Source organism: Phaenicophaeus curvirostris, chromosome 3, assembly GCF_032191515.1.
Source record: "Phaenicophaeus curvirostris isolate KB17595 chromosome 3, BPBGC_Pcur_1.0, whole genome shotgun sequence".
Lineage (NCBI taxonomy): Eukaryota > Metazoa > Chordata > Aves > Cuculiformes > Cuculidae > Phaenicophaeus > Phaenicophaeus curvirostris.
Window position 1 is genome coordinate 70860521 of NC_091394.1, and position 17604 is coordinate 70878124.

Below are 17604 nucleotides of genomic sequence, written 5' to 3' on the forward strand. Positions count from 1 at the left end.
CTTGCAGAGTGCACTTATACAAAGTACTACTTAGGAAAAAAAAGACAAAACTTCTAATAAATGTTAATGGCTGAAGCAACAGGGTGCCAGAAATCTTATTTAGGTTACTTCAAATATAATTGAGACCAAGAAATAGAGAAATATTTAGTCTTTTCAATGCACTGAACATGTTGAACTTCATTGAAATCTTGTTTTCAGTATCAGGGGAAACATGAAGCTCTTCATTCCTAAAACAAATGAACAGGTAAAAGATTGTGTTCACTTGATAAATATCAGTGCAAGATGTTTATACTTGAGCAAGCTAAGGATGTCATTAGGGACAGCATACTCGACAGATACTAATGTGTTGTACCCTCTAAATCTGCAGTAAATCTAATAACCTGTGACTGAAAAACTGGAGAAAGTAATAAAAGCATGTCATGAAATCAAGAATTGTAAGAAACATCCTGACATGCCCTTTTGTTATATTTAATATATGCAGTAGCACAGCAGACACGTTTGTTGTTCACACACTGGTCTATCAGTCATTGGAAAGGCCTTGCTATCAGCTCCTCCTCCACATTTTTCCTGCCAGTCAATTTCTCAGAGGAAGACCTCCTAAGTGGTGTTCAGGGTTTTAACCAGGTTACTCCTGACTGACTACATAATATTTTTCTAATTATTATTTACATCCTCTCCCCTACATATCACACAGGAACTCGCAGAAAATGCAAGCACTGTTATCATGCTCTTCATTTCTGTCTTACCACTGGACTTCCCTGCCTGTAATTGCATATTTGAAAAATGAATGAGCAAAGTAATTTCCTTACCTTTCACATCTATCCCTCTGAATCTGCTCTTTATTTTTCAGTCCTCAATTAATAAAAAAACCAAAAACAAACTCAAAAGCATAATTTTTTAAACATTTATAATGTAAATAATGTAATTAACTTATGGCCATTAGAATCTTACATTGTTGATGCCAAAGAGAGTGAAAATAATGGGTTTTTTTCCTTCAGTTTGTCTATTTTTAAGCAAAGAATGAGGAATCCAGAAATCTGGGTCCCATTCTCAGCTTTACAAATGAGCCAACATGGTGGGCAATGCAGCTCAGCAGATCAAATCTGCATATAGATTCAGCCCCTCTTTCTGAGGTCAAGCAAACAATGCCTTTGGTCCTACAGACAACATGTGGGAAAGGAATATTCCATATATGTATATATGTGGTTTAAACTTATAAAAATTATGTGCTTTCCAGTCAAGAAAATTGCAATTTTTATTTTTGCCCGTTAAACTACATCGAATATACTCTTCAATTTTTTTTGTTTTAATTTTTCATTGCACCCTGCATCAGCCTTGACCTGTCTGACATTTAACTTCTTACATTTTCTGCTAAGAACTATTAGCATGGCCTCTCTTTTTGAGGTTGGTCTATAGGCAAGGCAATTCTGGATAGGACCCTTCAGACCCTGTAGAGTGAACATTGATAAACTGTGCCAGCACCTTCCAGCAGAATGCCCAGCCACGTAGAGCAAGAGTAGGCACTGTGTGTCATCTTTTCCTGAGATGAGCATTGAAGAATCACATATCTTAAGCAGTTTGTATGGAGTACATCCTTTCTGAGACAATAAACAGGTACAAATATTAAACAGGGTGGGGGAGTTTGCTTTATTCCCTGAAGAATTGTTCACAGAATTCTGGCATTTGGACTACCCTAGACACCCTGAAGTAATGGTTGGTTATAGCCCAATGCTGCATGAATCTAGTCCTAATTACACTTAGTTAGTAAATGCCTGTCAATACAGAGTGCTTGTTTGTATGTGGGATTTACAGCCTCATAGACAGTTGGTGATATATCTATTTGGAAATGATAGCATAGGTGACATCTTTGCAATATTTCTGATAAGTAAAATAATTTCTGATTACTCTTAAACATGTTTTAATGTTTTTTAGAAATTGTCTATGTGCTTTCTATCAATCTCATGCATTGCGTTTCTATGGACTTGTGTTTGGAAAGGGTAGCTTTTGTGCTTTGTTTTGGGGGGAATGGAATCTCTGCTCATTGTTGATCCAATGTCAGTAGATTTATCATGACTCAGTATTCATTAATCATTTTTGTGCTAATTTCATTTTGGATTTTTTTTCTTTTTAGGCAAGGCTGTATGTTTATCACAAACTTTTAAATAAGAATAAAATAGACATGGTACTCGATAGCTTTGGCTGACACAAACAACAGTTGTGCCTCCAACTGGAAAAAAAAAAAAAGCAACCTGTGACTTGGTGGCAAATGATGTCAGAAATGTCAGAAATGATGTGTCAAAAATTCACTCAGACATGTACACAAAATACTTGCCTAAATGAGATTAATTCCTCTAAAGTACAATTTAATTGACCTTCATATTAAGTACTAGTAGTCTGGTTATGTTTATTCTATCTAAGCAAATCCGAATTGGCTCCACAGATTTTGCTAGCCTAAAATTTGTGAACATAGGGTCAACCCCTGAGTGCAGTACTGAAAGAAGGACAGTCAAACATCTACCACCCAGAAGCAAACCTAGATTGCTTTTAAGGAGAGGGTGATGGTGGCTTATAAAAAAAGATTACAGCTTTTTGCTGTAACTTGTGGCTAGTAAAGAAACATCATATTTAACTGAAGTAACTCACCACTTCAAATATGAAGATTGATTCCAGTTTCTACTCCAAATATTTTTTGCCAATGTAATTTTCACTGAATCTGGGGGAGTTGCTCTTCTTTTACCTCCCTGTATTTTGATTGACTCAAGTAGACTTTGGATAACTTGTGGAAGGTGCCAGGTTGAGTTTGGTTCACTCATTATTTGTGACCAACTTTCCTCAGTCCTGTGTTTGGAAAGAAGGTATCAGAACATAACCTAGCATAGATGTCAAAGCACTAGTATGAGGTACAGCAGGAATGTGGTGAGAGAATGGGAAAATTACACTGGTGTTTTCTGGGCTTTGACTGGGACACTGAAATCCTTCACAATGATTCAGACCAGTCATTGGGTCTATGTTTGGCTATGATTTTGAACCTATCTGATTAATCCTCAAGTTCTTAGATTTAACTGAAATTGAGCAATTGACACGCATCACGCATTTTTCCTGGTGTGTCAGTCTTAAATAGCTTTAGTTCCCCTAGAAAACACTCATTTCACAGGCTTTATCAGTATGCTTGAGCCTCAAGAATGGTAAATGAAAAACCCTCAGAGGAAACATTTTTCTGTTGAAAGTCTTCATGCAAGTAGAGAGAGGTAAACACTGAAAAGCCAAAAGGTTGTTATATTTCCATATAAAAAGACACAAATTTTAAATCTGTTTTTACGTTTTCAATACAAATTTCAGAGCCACTGCAGTTAGTGACCCAATTATTCCAAAAGGTCTCAGTTTTTTTGAGAAAATATAAATGTGTTGCTAAGAAGATTTTCTGCATGATTAATACGAAAACATGAAAGGCAGATTGAATTTATCTGTACATAGGCATTTACAGCCCTCAGAAAAGGGGAGTTATTTAGAAGGTGATAGAACTGTAATTGCCTTTCCAACAAAAAAGCAATCAGTGAGGAATAAACAAGCTCAGTCTGCTAAAATGAAGATTTGGAAGTTAATCAAATGCCATCTTAGCCAGGCTGTTATGCTGATATGTATATCTGAAGTTTCCAAATTGTTGTTGCTATTGATTTCTAAAAGTACACCACAGTTTTATAATGTCTTCCAAAAAGACTAAGTTGTGTTCCAGCCCCGATAAACAGAAAATCAAAAAGTTAAATTCTTCTCTGCTTCCTCTTTGCAGTGTTACAGTAAACCTTTCTCAGCTATTAGATGATTCTGCACCATTTGCAGACCACAGTGCAACCCCAAGTCCAACAATCAGGTTTCTAATGTTTAGTTTTAGCAGAATGCCTCTTGAAATCCTCATAAAACAAAACAGTCATGCACTACAATGCACTTTGAATTCAAATAAGAATTATGCAGGAAAATACCAAGCAGAAATGGCTTTTATTATCATTTCCAACTGGATCGCATTCCCAAGCAAAGTCTTTCACAGATAACAGTCTTTTGCAGGTAACTTTACATCCTATGTATTTAATTGACTTTCTTAGTTCAGTACACTGTTGTGCAGTTTAAGTATCTGCTGCACCAGTGTTAGTCTCACCTTTCTCCTCTTTCCTACATTTTCTCCAAGATTTCCCAGTATTTCTGTGTGCCCCAGCATGGGACACTCAAAAGAACCGCGGCAGGTTGACCTTGGCTGGACACCACATGCCCACCCAGACACTTCCCTTCTCAGCTGGACAGGAGAGAGAAAATATAACAAAAGGCCCGTGGGTCAGGATAAGGACAGGAAGAGATCATTCACCAGTTACCACCAGTTACCATGCTCATTTACCTGAGCAAAACAGGCTCAGCTTGAGAAAATCAGTTTAAGTTTTTGCCAATCAAATCAGAGTAGGATAATGAGAAATAAAGCCAAATCTTAAAAACACCATTTCCCCCACCCCTCTCTTCTTCCCAAGGTAAGTTTTACTCACTTTTTTTTCTACCTACTACCCTACCAGCAGTGCAAGGACATGGGGAAAAAGGCTTATGGTCAGTTCATCACAGGTTTTCTCTGCCACTCCTTCCTCCTCAGGGGAAGAACTCACAATCTTCTGTAGCTCCAGCGAGTAGTCACTCCCACAGGGGACAGTCCTCCGTGAAATTCTCCAACATGAATCCTTCCCACAGGCTATGGTTCTTCATTAACTTCTTCATGGTGGGTCCATTCCACTGCGTGCAATCCTTCAGAATAGACTGCTCCACCATAGGGTCACAAGTCCTGCCAGAAAGCCTGGTTCAGTGTAGGCTCCTCTCTCCTTGGTTCCACTGGTCCTGCCAGAAGCATGCTCCTGCACATGCTTCCCATGGGGTCAAAGGTTCTTTTGGACATCCACCTGCTCCAGTGTGAAGTCCTCCAAAGGCTGCAGGTAGATGTCTGTTCCACTGTTAACCTCCACGGGCTGAAGGGGACAGCCTGCCTCACCATGGTCTTCATCATGGAGTCCAGAGAAATCTCCACTGCAGCACCTGGAGCATTTCCTCCCTCTCCTTCTTCACTGACCTTGGTGCCTGCAAAGTTGTTTTGCTCACCTATTCTCACTTCTCTCTGTGGATGCAGTTGCTGTGAATCTTTTCCCACTTCTTTACTATATTATCCCAGAGGCACTACCACTGTTGCTGATAGGCTCAGCCTTGGCCAGCAGTAGTTCCATCTTGGAGCCTGCTGGCATTGGCTCTATTGGTCATGGGGAAAATTTCTAGCAGCTCCTTACAGAAGCCATTCCTGTAGCTTCCCTCGCTACCCAAACCTTGCTACAAAAACCAATATACGCTGTAATCTCACACTAAATGCTTCCAACTGTTTCCTCCATCAAGCTCTCCTCGTCATCACTGCTCTATTTACATGCTTTTTACCTGCTCCACCTGGTCTTTATGCTGAGCAAAATTTCTGCCTCCAAGTAACTGAAAAAATTCCTGTTCGTAGAATCATAGAATCACCAGGTTGGAAGAGACCCACCGGGTCATCGAGTCCAACCATTCCTATCAAACACTAAACCATGCCCCTCAGCGCCTCATCCACCCGTGCCTTAAAAACCTCCAGGGAAGGTGAATCAACCACCTCCCTGGGCAGCCTGTTCCAGTTCCCAATGTCCCTTTCTGTGAAGAATTTTTTCCTAATGTCCAGCCTAAATCTCCCCTGGCGGAGCTTGAGGCCATTCCCTCTTGTCCTGTCCCCTGTCACTTGGGAGAAGAGGCCAGCACCCTCCTCTCCACAACTTCCTTTTAGGTTGATTAGATAGGGCATCCTTTTCTTGTTACTGTCACTGCATACAATTTCTTTTTCCTGCACAAGTGTACTTTATTTTTTGATACCCACCTAAAACCTAATTTGGCAGTACTGGGAAACTTTAGCAGGGGATTTCCTTGTAATTAGTTTAAGATTGTTCTAGTAAACTCTCATATATTTTAAAAATACGCTACTTAAAGTGTAGGCACAGTGAGTGGCCTCAGTACAAGTAGTTCCTTTACACTTTAAGCTGTGTATTCAATCCTGCACTTTTAGTGTCAGTTGGACAGTAACTATTTCCTTCAATATGAAGTGAAATTGGCAGTGTTGGGTTTACAGTTGGACTTGATGATCTTAAAGTTCTTTTCCAATCTAAATGATTCTATAATTCAGTATTAACACTAAATGGACCATCACCTCACATTGGGCGGTTCCTACTCTTCACATCAAGTAGAGGTTAATTGAGAAAGAAATTTATTCTACAAATTTGACAGCACTCTGCATCCTAAAAACATATTTTTCATAGCATTCAGAATCATAAAGGACAATTCTTACCATGCTAGGACTCAGTTAGACTCACTTCGCATGGAACAGGCTGAATCCCAAGAAGCAGAAAAAAACCTAGTGGTCTCCAATTAGAGTCATGCCTCTGAGAATTTACTGTGAATATCCACCTGTATCCAGAGTTAAAGGAGAATGAATTATTTTCCCCTTTGCTATATTTGGCACTGGATCCCAAGTTGAGTTGCTCTCAAGGCACACTGGTATGAGCTGAGGGAACTCTGGGGGCAGTATCAGTGAGGCCTTACTGTATTTGATTTATCTTTATCATCCAAGAGAGATCATGAAACAGAGTGCTGGTGGTGGGAGCACAGCTTCACAGTGGGGTAACCTTGTGAGTATATTCTGGGTAAAGACTTCAAGGCAGAGAGTGCTGCAAAAGCACCACTTTCCCATCTTCTCACAACTTCCACCTTCTCCTATTCGGAGATCCTGCAGCCCACCCTACACTCTGCAGAAGATCCAATGCCTTCAGCTTCAGATTCCTCCCACCATCACCAGAAACTATACTACTAGTCCCTGAGTCTTCTACAGCTAAAAGAACTTTGTAGATTTTGCTGAAAAAAAACCCAATACAGTGAGTAGAAAACCCACAGAGTTAAGCATGGTAGACAGATGCACTTTTTCCCCTGTTCCTCATTGGTGCCCTCATAGCTACTCTCAGAGAAGCTTGCAAATGACCATGGCAACTCTAATCCCAAAGTTGTTCCATCAGCTTCACACTTGAACATCATCTTAACTGCAGCACACTGTCACTGGTACTTTTTGAATATTAGACCCTGTCTTCATCACTACAATTAAGAGTATTCATCACAAATCTTCCTAGACAGGACTCTGAGAAAGAAAAGATATGTAAATCTATGGGAAAATTTAGTATTTTATAGGGCTATCTCAATCTTCCTGCTGATTTTTATCAGGCAAGCAATTGAAACAGAGCATTTTAATACAAAGGAGATAGATAGAAGTTTGCCTTTACTGATGAGTAAAACAGGCATTCTCACATGTATTCACAGAAGTACTAGTACTTCAAAGCAATTAAACTGTTCACTGAACAGAAAAACAATTCTGAGGTGTTTTCAGCAATTAAAGTACGATTGACAGAGTGCAAAAGATAATGATTAGGTTTCATCATTTGAAGAAAGGCTTAAAGAAGGTGCAACTGCTTCCTTTAATTATTCTTTATTAATATTTACAAAACTGTATAATTCCTTCTGCTGTTATATGCAGTGAATATTCTATCACTAGGTAATTATAAAAAGTTTTGCTTTAGTGCCATAAATTTTTGTCTGTCATATTTTACAAGTGCTACAAATGACATCAGCAAACCTGATGTAACACACATTCGTATTCCCCTGTTAACATCTACTGAACTGAGCGTTTACATTTCATATGGGTTCATTATCTAAATCACCTACATACTGTGTTACTTAATTAGAGATTTTATGCTTTAAATCAAGGAACAATACAAGGCGTATTTCAAATGAACACAGCTATAGAGTCAATGTGAAAGCTAATAAAAATTCAAGGGTCTTTGGTAAGCTTTGTTCATTGCTTGAGGATTTCCATTCATGATGATGAATGCTGTGTAAAAGCCAATAGAATCACATGCCCCCATGGAACCTTACAAACATAAATTACTGGGTTTTACACTCAGTGTGAGCTGCCTGCTTAAGAGAAAGGAAGGATATTGTCTTGAGCTAGAGGCAGCAAATAAACAGAATGGCAACTTGCACTACTACTTTGTGTTAAAATAAGTCTGTTCTGCAAACAGATTCAGTTTTTCACCTCCTCGTCTGTCCAGAAAGTACATTTCATCATCAGGAAAACATATTAGAGGTGAAAGAGAGTATTCTACACTAGAGGACATAGTATTAGCATCTGTGGACCTGGGTGCAGTATTCTCCGTTGTAGAGATAACAGTATAAGAACAAGCATCAGGCACAATAAAAGCAATGGTGCTATGATTGCAGTCTGAGGTAGTGCAAGTATGAAAGCCGATGTTGTAAGTGAAAAGACAGTGCAGCAGCTGCATTTTAATGGGGCTTGAAGCTGTTTTGCAGAGAGCAATGTTTGGCAGTTAAATAACCTGCTGCCAAAGCCTAGTCAGACATCAGCAACAACCTGGGAAGGTGTCAGGCATCAACTCTCCTAATAACAGGAGCCAGACAGAGATAGAAATGTAATTTTACCTGAAACCAAGAAACAATCAGAATCCACTTCAGATGCTTCCCTTACAGCTATTAAACTCAGCAGTTCAGTCCTGAAAATGCTTTTATCTGGCAAGGAAAAAGAGTCAGAAGAGCAAGTGGAAGGATATTTGAGACTTTAGGTTTCAGGCTCATGTGTGTATGTGGACCCTCATCTATCCATCCACTGTTTAACTGCATTTTCTGGGTATTTCTAACATTAATGTTATCACAAAAGCCATTCAGAGCAGTTGATTGTTTAAAAACAGATGCATTTTGTTAGGTGAACATCTTGCATATATGTATTGGATGCTCTTGTTGCTTATAATTATTGTGCGGTAAACCATAGAGTAAATTCTGTAACACCTGTGTTCTATGTGACTTTTCTCTGAACATTTTCTTCACATGCTACAAGGGAGGATGTTAATCATGTACATCTTTTGTGGCATTTAGTCATGATGCATTTTTAATACTCCCTCCCAAGGACACACACTGAATTTATACTCTCAGATAGTAAGATTTATTCTTGTACATCTAGGTCTGGAAGTTAAGCATGGTAAAGAACATATTTCCCATAAACCCTGTGAGAAGGAAATGAGATATTTATGAAAACCAAGGAACATATACCTGCTGTTTACCTTTATTTAGAACTGTAAGGAAGAAGAAAATAACCAGAGCATGGAAGAAGCTGAGCTCTATTTGGATCCAGCTAGGAGAGACTAAAACTTATGCCTCCTGCAGGCAAATAAAGTCCACGTGAATGGGTTAAGAAAAGCCAGCGGCATCCATCTTCTACAGAAGTGGTGGACACTATTACACCTTCAGGCTGCTCAGGGAGACTGGAGATACTGGGGCGTCCCAGCCTGTTCTAGAAGAAAAGTGCCTGCAGGTCTTTACCCTATATTGAGCTTGCCTTCTCATAAAAGGATTTTAGGGAGAAATACAGAGTGCAAACTAACACTACTGTGGTTTTTTTTTTGGTGACTACAAAGTAGAGAGCTTAGAGGAAATGGTCGCCTGGCAGGTAATCAGATGGTCAGGCTCTCCCACAGAATAATGCCCTTTACATGCAGGACATTTTTAAAGATCTGCATATGTAAAGACTGGAAATATCTAGGCTTTGAGGGGAGATAAATGATAAAACCACTGATCCTTTAAAAGATAAAACAGAAAACTCTCTAGATCTTCACTGAGTTTTATCTGACTTACTCTGTCATTTTTAGTAATTATAGCTTGGGACCCATGGAGTAGAACTGCACTTTCAATTTAGTGAGGTGTTTAATATTTAATATTGGCCTTCCAATGTTACATATATTGTAATAATGTAAAGTTAAAATTAATTGAATCTACTATAATTTGAGTCTGATAGAAGTGCTAGAAGGATCATACTGAAAGTATAATAACAGTAGCAATAGCATTTCTGGAAAACTGAAATACAGTGCCTAAAATGACTGTTTCCAGCAGTTCATGCTCAGAAAGCTGGGAAAGGGAAAAAATCAGCAGAAATAATTTCAGGTGGCAAATGAACCAATAAATATTCCATAACCTATCTCCAGCCTTTTTTTCAGAGATTATGATGGCAATTAGGACAGTATATACTGTTCCTTTGATATTGTCTACGGCTGCCAAGGCTATAGGCTCAGTTGGGTTATTCAATTCTTAAAATGCATTATGTTTAAATCATGCTTTCTAAAGTGGTTTTCTGTTAGAACTACATCAAATGACAGCCTTATTGCTGGCTTAAATGTAATTCAGTTCATTCTTGTTGTGTCAGGATGGTTTTTTTGTATCTATAACGTGAAGGAAATGGAAAGATTAAAAAAAAATTAGTCATCATGAGGTCTTTTAATACCATCAGCACTACCATAAAGCCAGCTGATAAATTGCACACTATTCAGAAGAAAGAATAGAATAAAATTAGTATTGCATTACACTAGGTTAATCATAGCCCTGGGTTGCTGTCATTCTATGGAAAATAAAAGCTTGATCATTTCAGGTTTTAAAGTTTCTTCTCAGTCTTTAAGATTATTTGCATTAAGAGACAAATAACAAGCCCATGCACTGAATGAAGAATACAAGATTTTGAACTGGTGGAGAGGGTAGATTTTTATCATTGTTTCTAAACAACACAAAGCAGCATTAATGACTGGGATCCAGATGGTTAGCAGTACCACTTCATAACAGTAACCTAATGAAGCTTTTTAGTGCTGGTGACAGGTAAATGCTTAAAAGTTTTATGGCTGGGAGAAAGATTCAATAAATAGCTTGAAAATCTGTCCCTCTTCTTACTTGCATAATTATTACTTTTTATAATGGCATAATGGAACAGCAAAGCATAGGTGAAGGCTAGAAAAGAAGAACTCTCTCTGGAGCTAATAGGATGTATAGTGGGATTTTTTTACTTCTTGTAAGATGAATAGCTACTTAACAACCATTAGGCCTCTCTCAGACTGAAGAGGAACATTTTAAAATCTCTATCATGTAGTTAAGTTTGTCCAAGGAGCTAAAAATAGAGATTAATATTTTTCTCTATGCAAGTAAAGAAGTTTCAAGGTATTTTAACTGAAAAAAATAGAAAGTTCTGGGATCTCTCACATGAGTTTTTCTCCTAATTCTGGTTACCTGTGAAGAGTACAACCAGAAATCTGGTGCTTCCTTTGCATCAAGGGAGAAATATCTAACAGCTGGCTGCTTCAAAGGGCAGAGGACCAGTCCTGCAGGGACTCCAACATTTCTGATAAAACCTTCTTCATTGGAAATCTAGATTTTCAATACATGAAAATTTTAACTGAAATAATCTTTTTTTTCTTTTTTTTTTCTGGGAAGGAAGAAGGCACACTTAAAACTAACTGAATGTAATGACAGAGAAATTGAATATAGAATCTGAAAATTCTTCAGGTTTTGATCAGAGACGTATCAAGTTTTGTCAGCTGTTTTCTGTTTCAGTTACAGATAATGATACAACCAAAGAAAAAAAAAGAAAAAGACTGAAAGATATTTCTCCTGTCAAATGTATTAAAAAAAAAGGTGAAATTTTACTAAAAAAAGAAATTATTTCCGCTAACATTTTCTACTGTCAGTTTTCCAGGCAGATGTGATTGGAAAAGTGTTGTCAGCTTTTCTGTGGGTAGATGGAGCTGGTATGTCATGCTGCCCTGCAGCATCACTGAATGCTTATTGAAGCTAGTAGCATTATAAAGTGACATAGCAGGACTCTCAGATTTTTAGATAACACCTACCTCCGCCTTCTACTGGACGAATGACCCTCAAAAGTGTTGGCTGACACTGTACTTCTGTTGTTCCATACTGTGGCTGGTAAATTAACAAAAGAAAACAAGTGATATGCAATTAAAGCCTATGGCAAGTACACAACAACAATAATAAAATAGACAACATCAAAGGAGAAGCCATTGAGGAGAGATCCATTAATTTGCTAACTATAAGCATAGCTGAAAACACACAGTCAATGTAAAGGGTCGGAACTAAATCTTGTTTTGAGCCATGCAGTGTAACTTAGGACTGTTGCACAGTCCTGATTGTGGTTTTAGGCAGGAAAGTTTGATAGGTATTGAAATTTGATTGATTCCTGAAAATGTCAAGCCTTAGTTGTCTTCCCTCTTTTACTCTTTCTCTGTTTGGCTTCTTTTTGAGGTTCTATTGGAGGAAACTCTGTGCCTTCGTACTAAAGTGAACATTTTATTTCTCAGTTTCTACAGATCAAGTGATGAGATGTCACGTGTGAACCTCCTGAAGGGTGAGAAGAGAGACTCTGACTTCCCCACAGAAAAATGTGAACTGCGGTTTCTTACTGGCTAGCAAAACCTTTGATTCAATTTGTATGAAAATTCAATTTACTTATTAAAATGGACGTTATTGTTCAAATATTAGAAACTCCCTTTCTTATATGTTCTAAGCTGTACAATTGTCAGATTTTTATGGTTTAGATTGTAAATGTGTTTTTCTCTGGCTAATTATTGGTATTATTTTTTTAATTTTGATGTCTTAAAGGCCAATGTACTGTATCATAATAATATGAAGGACATATTTAACAGGTGTGGGAAACACTGTATACAAATGTATATTTCTAAAAGCTATTTTTATGATTAGCATGTTTTACTGTTTTACCATATTTAGAGTCAGGTGATATTGCACTTCTTTGTTTACAGTTTAATTCAAACAAAATACAAAAATTAAATACATTGTATGGTATTTTCCATTATTTTATTTATTGTATTTATCATTGGAAATAATTATTTTTACTAATAGCGTTAACAACTAAAAAGTGAAAGTGTCAAAATAAGAGAGAAATCCTTGATAAATTGGATCTTCCCATAAATCCCTTTCTTCAGATAAGCACCCTCTGTAATGCCATTCATCGGACAGTTGTTACAGCTGTTCCTGAAAGTCTCTAAAAGCAGTTTGCTGTTACTACATGGAAAGTTTACATGACAGTCTCCTGCCTAGCCTGGTAAATTAATTATAGACTGCCAATATCTGACAACATGAGTTAGCCTGCTGAATATTTTCAGTTTATTTTTCTGGCAGTATTTTTTCCACTCCTGAACTGCTAAAGCCTTTGTAAAAGCCTGCAGTTGGAATAATTAATTATTACAGATGTTGAGGGGGAATCTCAGTATAGAATTTCTTAATAAACCATATTTCCTTTCAAACAAAATGGATGCACTATTTCTCTTGTGTTACTGAGATATTAAGGGTAACAAAGTATGTATGATAAAGGTATAAGATCTTCTTTTCTAATGAAGTACCAACCTGTTCCCTATTCCAAAGCTAGATCTCCTTAGCCCTGCAGATTACATGAAATGAAAAACAGATACTTCTTTACCTACACCCTTCTGTGAACAATACTCTTGTAGAAAGAGAGACAACTTTAAAGTGATTGCAGGGAGAAAAAAATCTTAATAGCTATGGCATTCCAAGAGGGAGAGACATTCATTTAAGAAGTACCTTAGACAGTCAAATGGAGCTCAGAGACAGCTGCGTGCCACTGTGCAGCACAGAGCCCTGATGGCCACTGATATCCATGGCAGCAGGTATTTGGTATCATCAAGTGCCACAAAGATGAACACTTCCCTTGCCCTTTCAATCATTTTCTGTAGGCTGAAAGCAAGAGAAAAATAAAGGTACCAGAGTCATTCTTTAATACACTGAATTTTAAATGCCTATAAAAACCAGCAGTTTCTGAGGTGGTAGAATCACCTCAAACAGTGGGTGTATGCAGAGGTGGAAGCTCAAGGTCTCTGGTCAGGTTTCCAGCACAGAGACAGTCATCAAAGAAGGACTGATATTCTTCAAATATTTGGAAGAGCATACATTTGAATTTAATAATCTATCACTGACTGGAAATTTACTTCATTAGGAGATTATGTAACATAGCGCTCTCAGTTATGTTTATGTATCTTATATTTAGCTTGTCTGTTGTCTATGGAGTTACTTTACAGAAGTGCTGAGTAGTACCTAGCTACTTAATTAAGGAAAGAATAGTATAAGTAGTTACACCTGAGCATAAAGAATTGCAGCTTCAGAATCCACCAAGGATGACTGTTCCAGAAAAGTGCAGCAAAAAACATTAGTTCTGTGTAAGTGAAATATTAGGTCAAATCAAAGGGTGGAATATTTCACCACTTTCTATCTATTAGCAGAATTTATGATCATTTTTAACTGTAAAAAGGCAAAAAGAATTGCCATTTTAGGATCTCCATGTTTGGCTGACAGTTTGAAAAAAAGAACTCCAAACCTTAGCAGCTCAATCGGCATTTTCACCATTTCAATTACATAAATTCTTGCCCAACTTAAAAGATGCAGTATGTCACCCAAGATGATCAGTTCTGATATTGGTGTTAATAAACTATGTATGATAAACAGCTAGATGTATTATCTCTTCATCATCTCCATTCCAGATGGGCTAACAACCACACAAAGCACTCTATTAGATTTTTAGAAATTCTTTCCAATCATTACCAATTATATATTCACAGAAATGATTGCACATTCATGATGTTGACACTGTTTCACATCACAGTTTAAGTCCTGAATATATTTTGAACACAAAAAGACACCTTTGATAACACCATGAGGCACTACTTCATTTGCAAGCCAGAAGCTTGCTGTGCCATGCAATCAATTACTGATAAGGTTTCTTAAAGGCATATTTGCTTCAAATCACTACAGAGGGTGCTGGTTGCTTCAACAGAGCTTGATAGTTCTCTCCATGTATGCTGTATGCTTGGTGTTGTCTGCCATTGCTACGTATACTTCATTTACATGAGTTTTGTTAATTGTGGGGGTTTTTAACATCACTCATCCCTTGCAATATGGAAGAATAGGAAACATAAAGGATTTCGTCAGTTAGTTTGTATAGTCAAGAATCCTATAAAATCCTTTATGGACAGTCCTCAACTAAACCAATTCATTTTCCACACAGATCTGTCCACTCTGTGTATTAAAGATATTTGTTTCAAACCTGTGCAGCTGCATGACCAGAAAATATTTACCAAAAAGCTTTAAAGTTTGGATCAAGAAAAGGTATTTTTACTTTTGTAAACTCTTGTATTACATATTGTTGCAGTTCTTATTAGTTTTCTCTGTAGATCCATTCTTAGTTCTGAAAAATCATTGTACTTCAACTATGTAGATAGCTACAACCTTGTAAGCAGTCATATTTTTAAGAGGTGCCACTGCAAGTTAGAACTAAAACATTCAGGGTTTGCCCATGTAGAGCAGATTGATGGTTCATTACAATTTTCTTTGAAAAGTTGTAACATAATTTTTACATGTCTGTAAATAAATATTTTCTCTGATTTATGCACTAATTCAGTTCTGTAATTTCTTCTCTTAAAATGTGACAAAGAAACTTCCCAGGAAAAATATATTTCTCATATGGAATACAACCATGCTTCACAGACTTTGCAAGAAGAACAAACAGAAACAGGTAACCATAGTATAAAGTACTTCTCTTAAGTAAATAAAATGGAGAATAATGTGGTAAATACTACTATCATTTTAATTGTCTGAGAAATTTAAACACCAGCCCTGTGTTAAAATATGACTGAGAAGAAATATGAACAAACTTCCTAAAGAGGAAATTCTTCAGTGATTTGAGAAAGAGAAACAGAGAGATACAGTGTTGATATTTCACTGAATTTCAGGAGCACAGGTAAGGAATTTTGGACAACCTAAACTAGTAGAGAAGATACTTCTTTTGGCCAAAACCTGACAATTTTAACAGTCAGCTAAGGACAGACCTGACTATGGATAATTTATTCTTTAAGAAAGTCTTGCCAAGGATACGACTAAAGTTGCAGGAAAGATTCTGTACACTGTATAAGACGAGTGCAACTTGACAAGTTAGTACTGTAGCTCTGAGCATTTCTCACCAATTAAATATTCTGGCTCTGAGGATGATAGAGAAAGTAAAGGTACTCGTGTAGAACATTAACAGCCCTGTTCTGGTGATGCATGCCCTTACAACAACCAGTTCCTGAAAACTGATAAGAAAACCCTCTGATAAGCTGCTTAATAAAAACACCTAGTGCTGTAGAAAATAAACAATTGTTGGGTTTTGGATGGTGGGGTTATTAACTCATTCAAGACAATAAGAGCTTGATGGTTTTCATTGATAGATATTTTATGTATTTATTTGATTAACCTCTCAAAGAAAGATTACTGTTCCACACTTGTGAGAACAGAATTAATCCACAATGGTTACATTGCATTTTAACAGAAAATCTTGTTCCCATATCAACCATTCCATATAAATCCAACTAACTAAGAAAAAGGGTTTCTAAAGATTGCATTCAAAACTTTATTATACTATTCTGGGTACGTATATTCAAGAACCTAGGATTATGGAGAAGAAGATTTGCACAACTACTCTGTGATGTATTACTATATATGAATATATCTATGATGTGTAGCTATGCATACATGGAAAAAAATATTTTTCTGTTGCTTTGTGCTTTACATAATTCGAAATGCTTCTTCTTAACTAGAGACAGCTAATGTTGTGGAAAATAATGACTGAACTCATCCCTGGGGTAACTCTGCTGATATGTCATGAAATATATACCTTTGGTGCTTACTCCAAGTGGATTCTTAAGCAGAACAGCGATCACGCTATGAGTTTCAGCAGCATTTAGAATGTTAAAGAAAAAAAGTGATAACTCATATTGCTGTTGCTAGTATTGCTACTGCAGCAGGAATACGGTAGAACATGGTGGAGGAAGAGAGGGTATAAGGTGTGGTAGGGCTGCAGCTGGAATGGGGCACTGAAACTTGAATGATCATTGAAAGGATCTTGCCTGGGGATGACCAAGGAAATTACTGAAAGACAATGTGCTGCACTTGTATTAATTTTACTTTTGAAGAACCACCACTCGCATATTTATTTATTTTCACATCCCTACCTGTAATGCCGTGACTCTGACTATTCTTTCAAAGGATATATCCCCAAATTTCCAAGTGATTTTGGCTGATCCTGCAAATTCAACCCTTAACAATGTGTAGCCAGTCATGTGGAAGATTAATCAGTTGTTTAGAATTTTGGCCTTCATATTTAATCCATGAGGATGGGGAGGGATTTAATAAATACCTAGTCACGGTTTACATTTACAGTAAATCTATGCTTCCATGAATGGGAAAACTGTAGATGGGAAAGCTACAAGTCTGACACAATCTAAATGCCAGACTCCAAGAAAATGTACACTGGTCCTGTGAGGAGAAAGACGATGTAATTATAAGATGGCAATTGGGCACTACTACTAGAAAAATTAGCCTAGACAGCTGTCCAGGCTTAAACCACTTCTATTTAGTGGCTGATTTTTTGCCAGCTGCACCTGGACACTTTACCTCATATTTGCCTTCCACCACAAGTAAGTGTTTTTATATGTTATGCTAGTTTTTCTTATGAAAAATAGGTAAAATACCTCTCAGGTAAATGAGACAGAACTGTCATAAGCCAGCAAAGAATTTGGCTTAATGTTCTCTAAAATTATTTCAGCTTTAGTTATTTAAATCATT

General features: G+C 37.2%; 1 protein-coding gene across 6 annotated transcripts in view; it reads left to right on the forward strand.

The window, feature by feature from the left end:
* RALYL (RALY RNA binding protein like) overlaps positions 1 to 14940 on the forward strand; it is a 400435-nt gene extending 385495 nt beyond the window's left edge. For all 6 annotated transcript variants that reach the window (XM_069854306.1, XM_069854308.1, XM_069854303.1 and 3 more), the window contains one exon: positions 12276 to 14940. In XM_069854306.1, coding sequence (XP_069710407.1) covers positions 12276 to 12310 — 35 coding nt within the window. In that variant the 3' untranslated portion in view covers positions 12311 to 14940. The remainder of the gene's footprint in view (positions 1 to 12275) is intronic.
* Positions 14941 to 17604: the final 2664 nt, after the last annotated feature.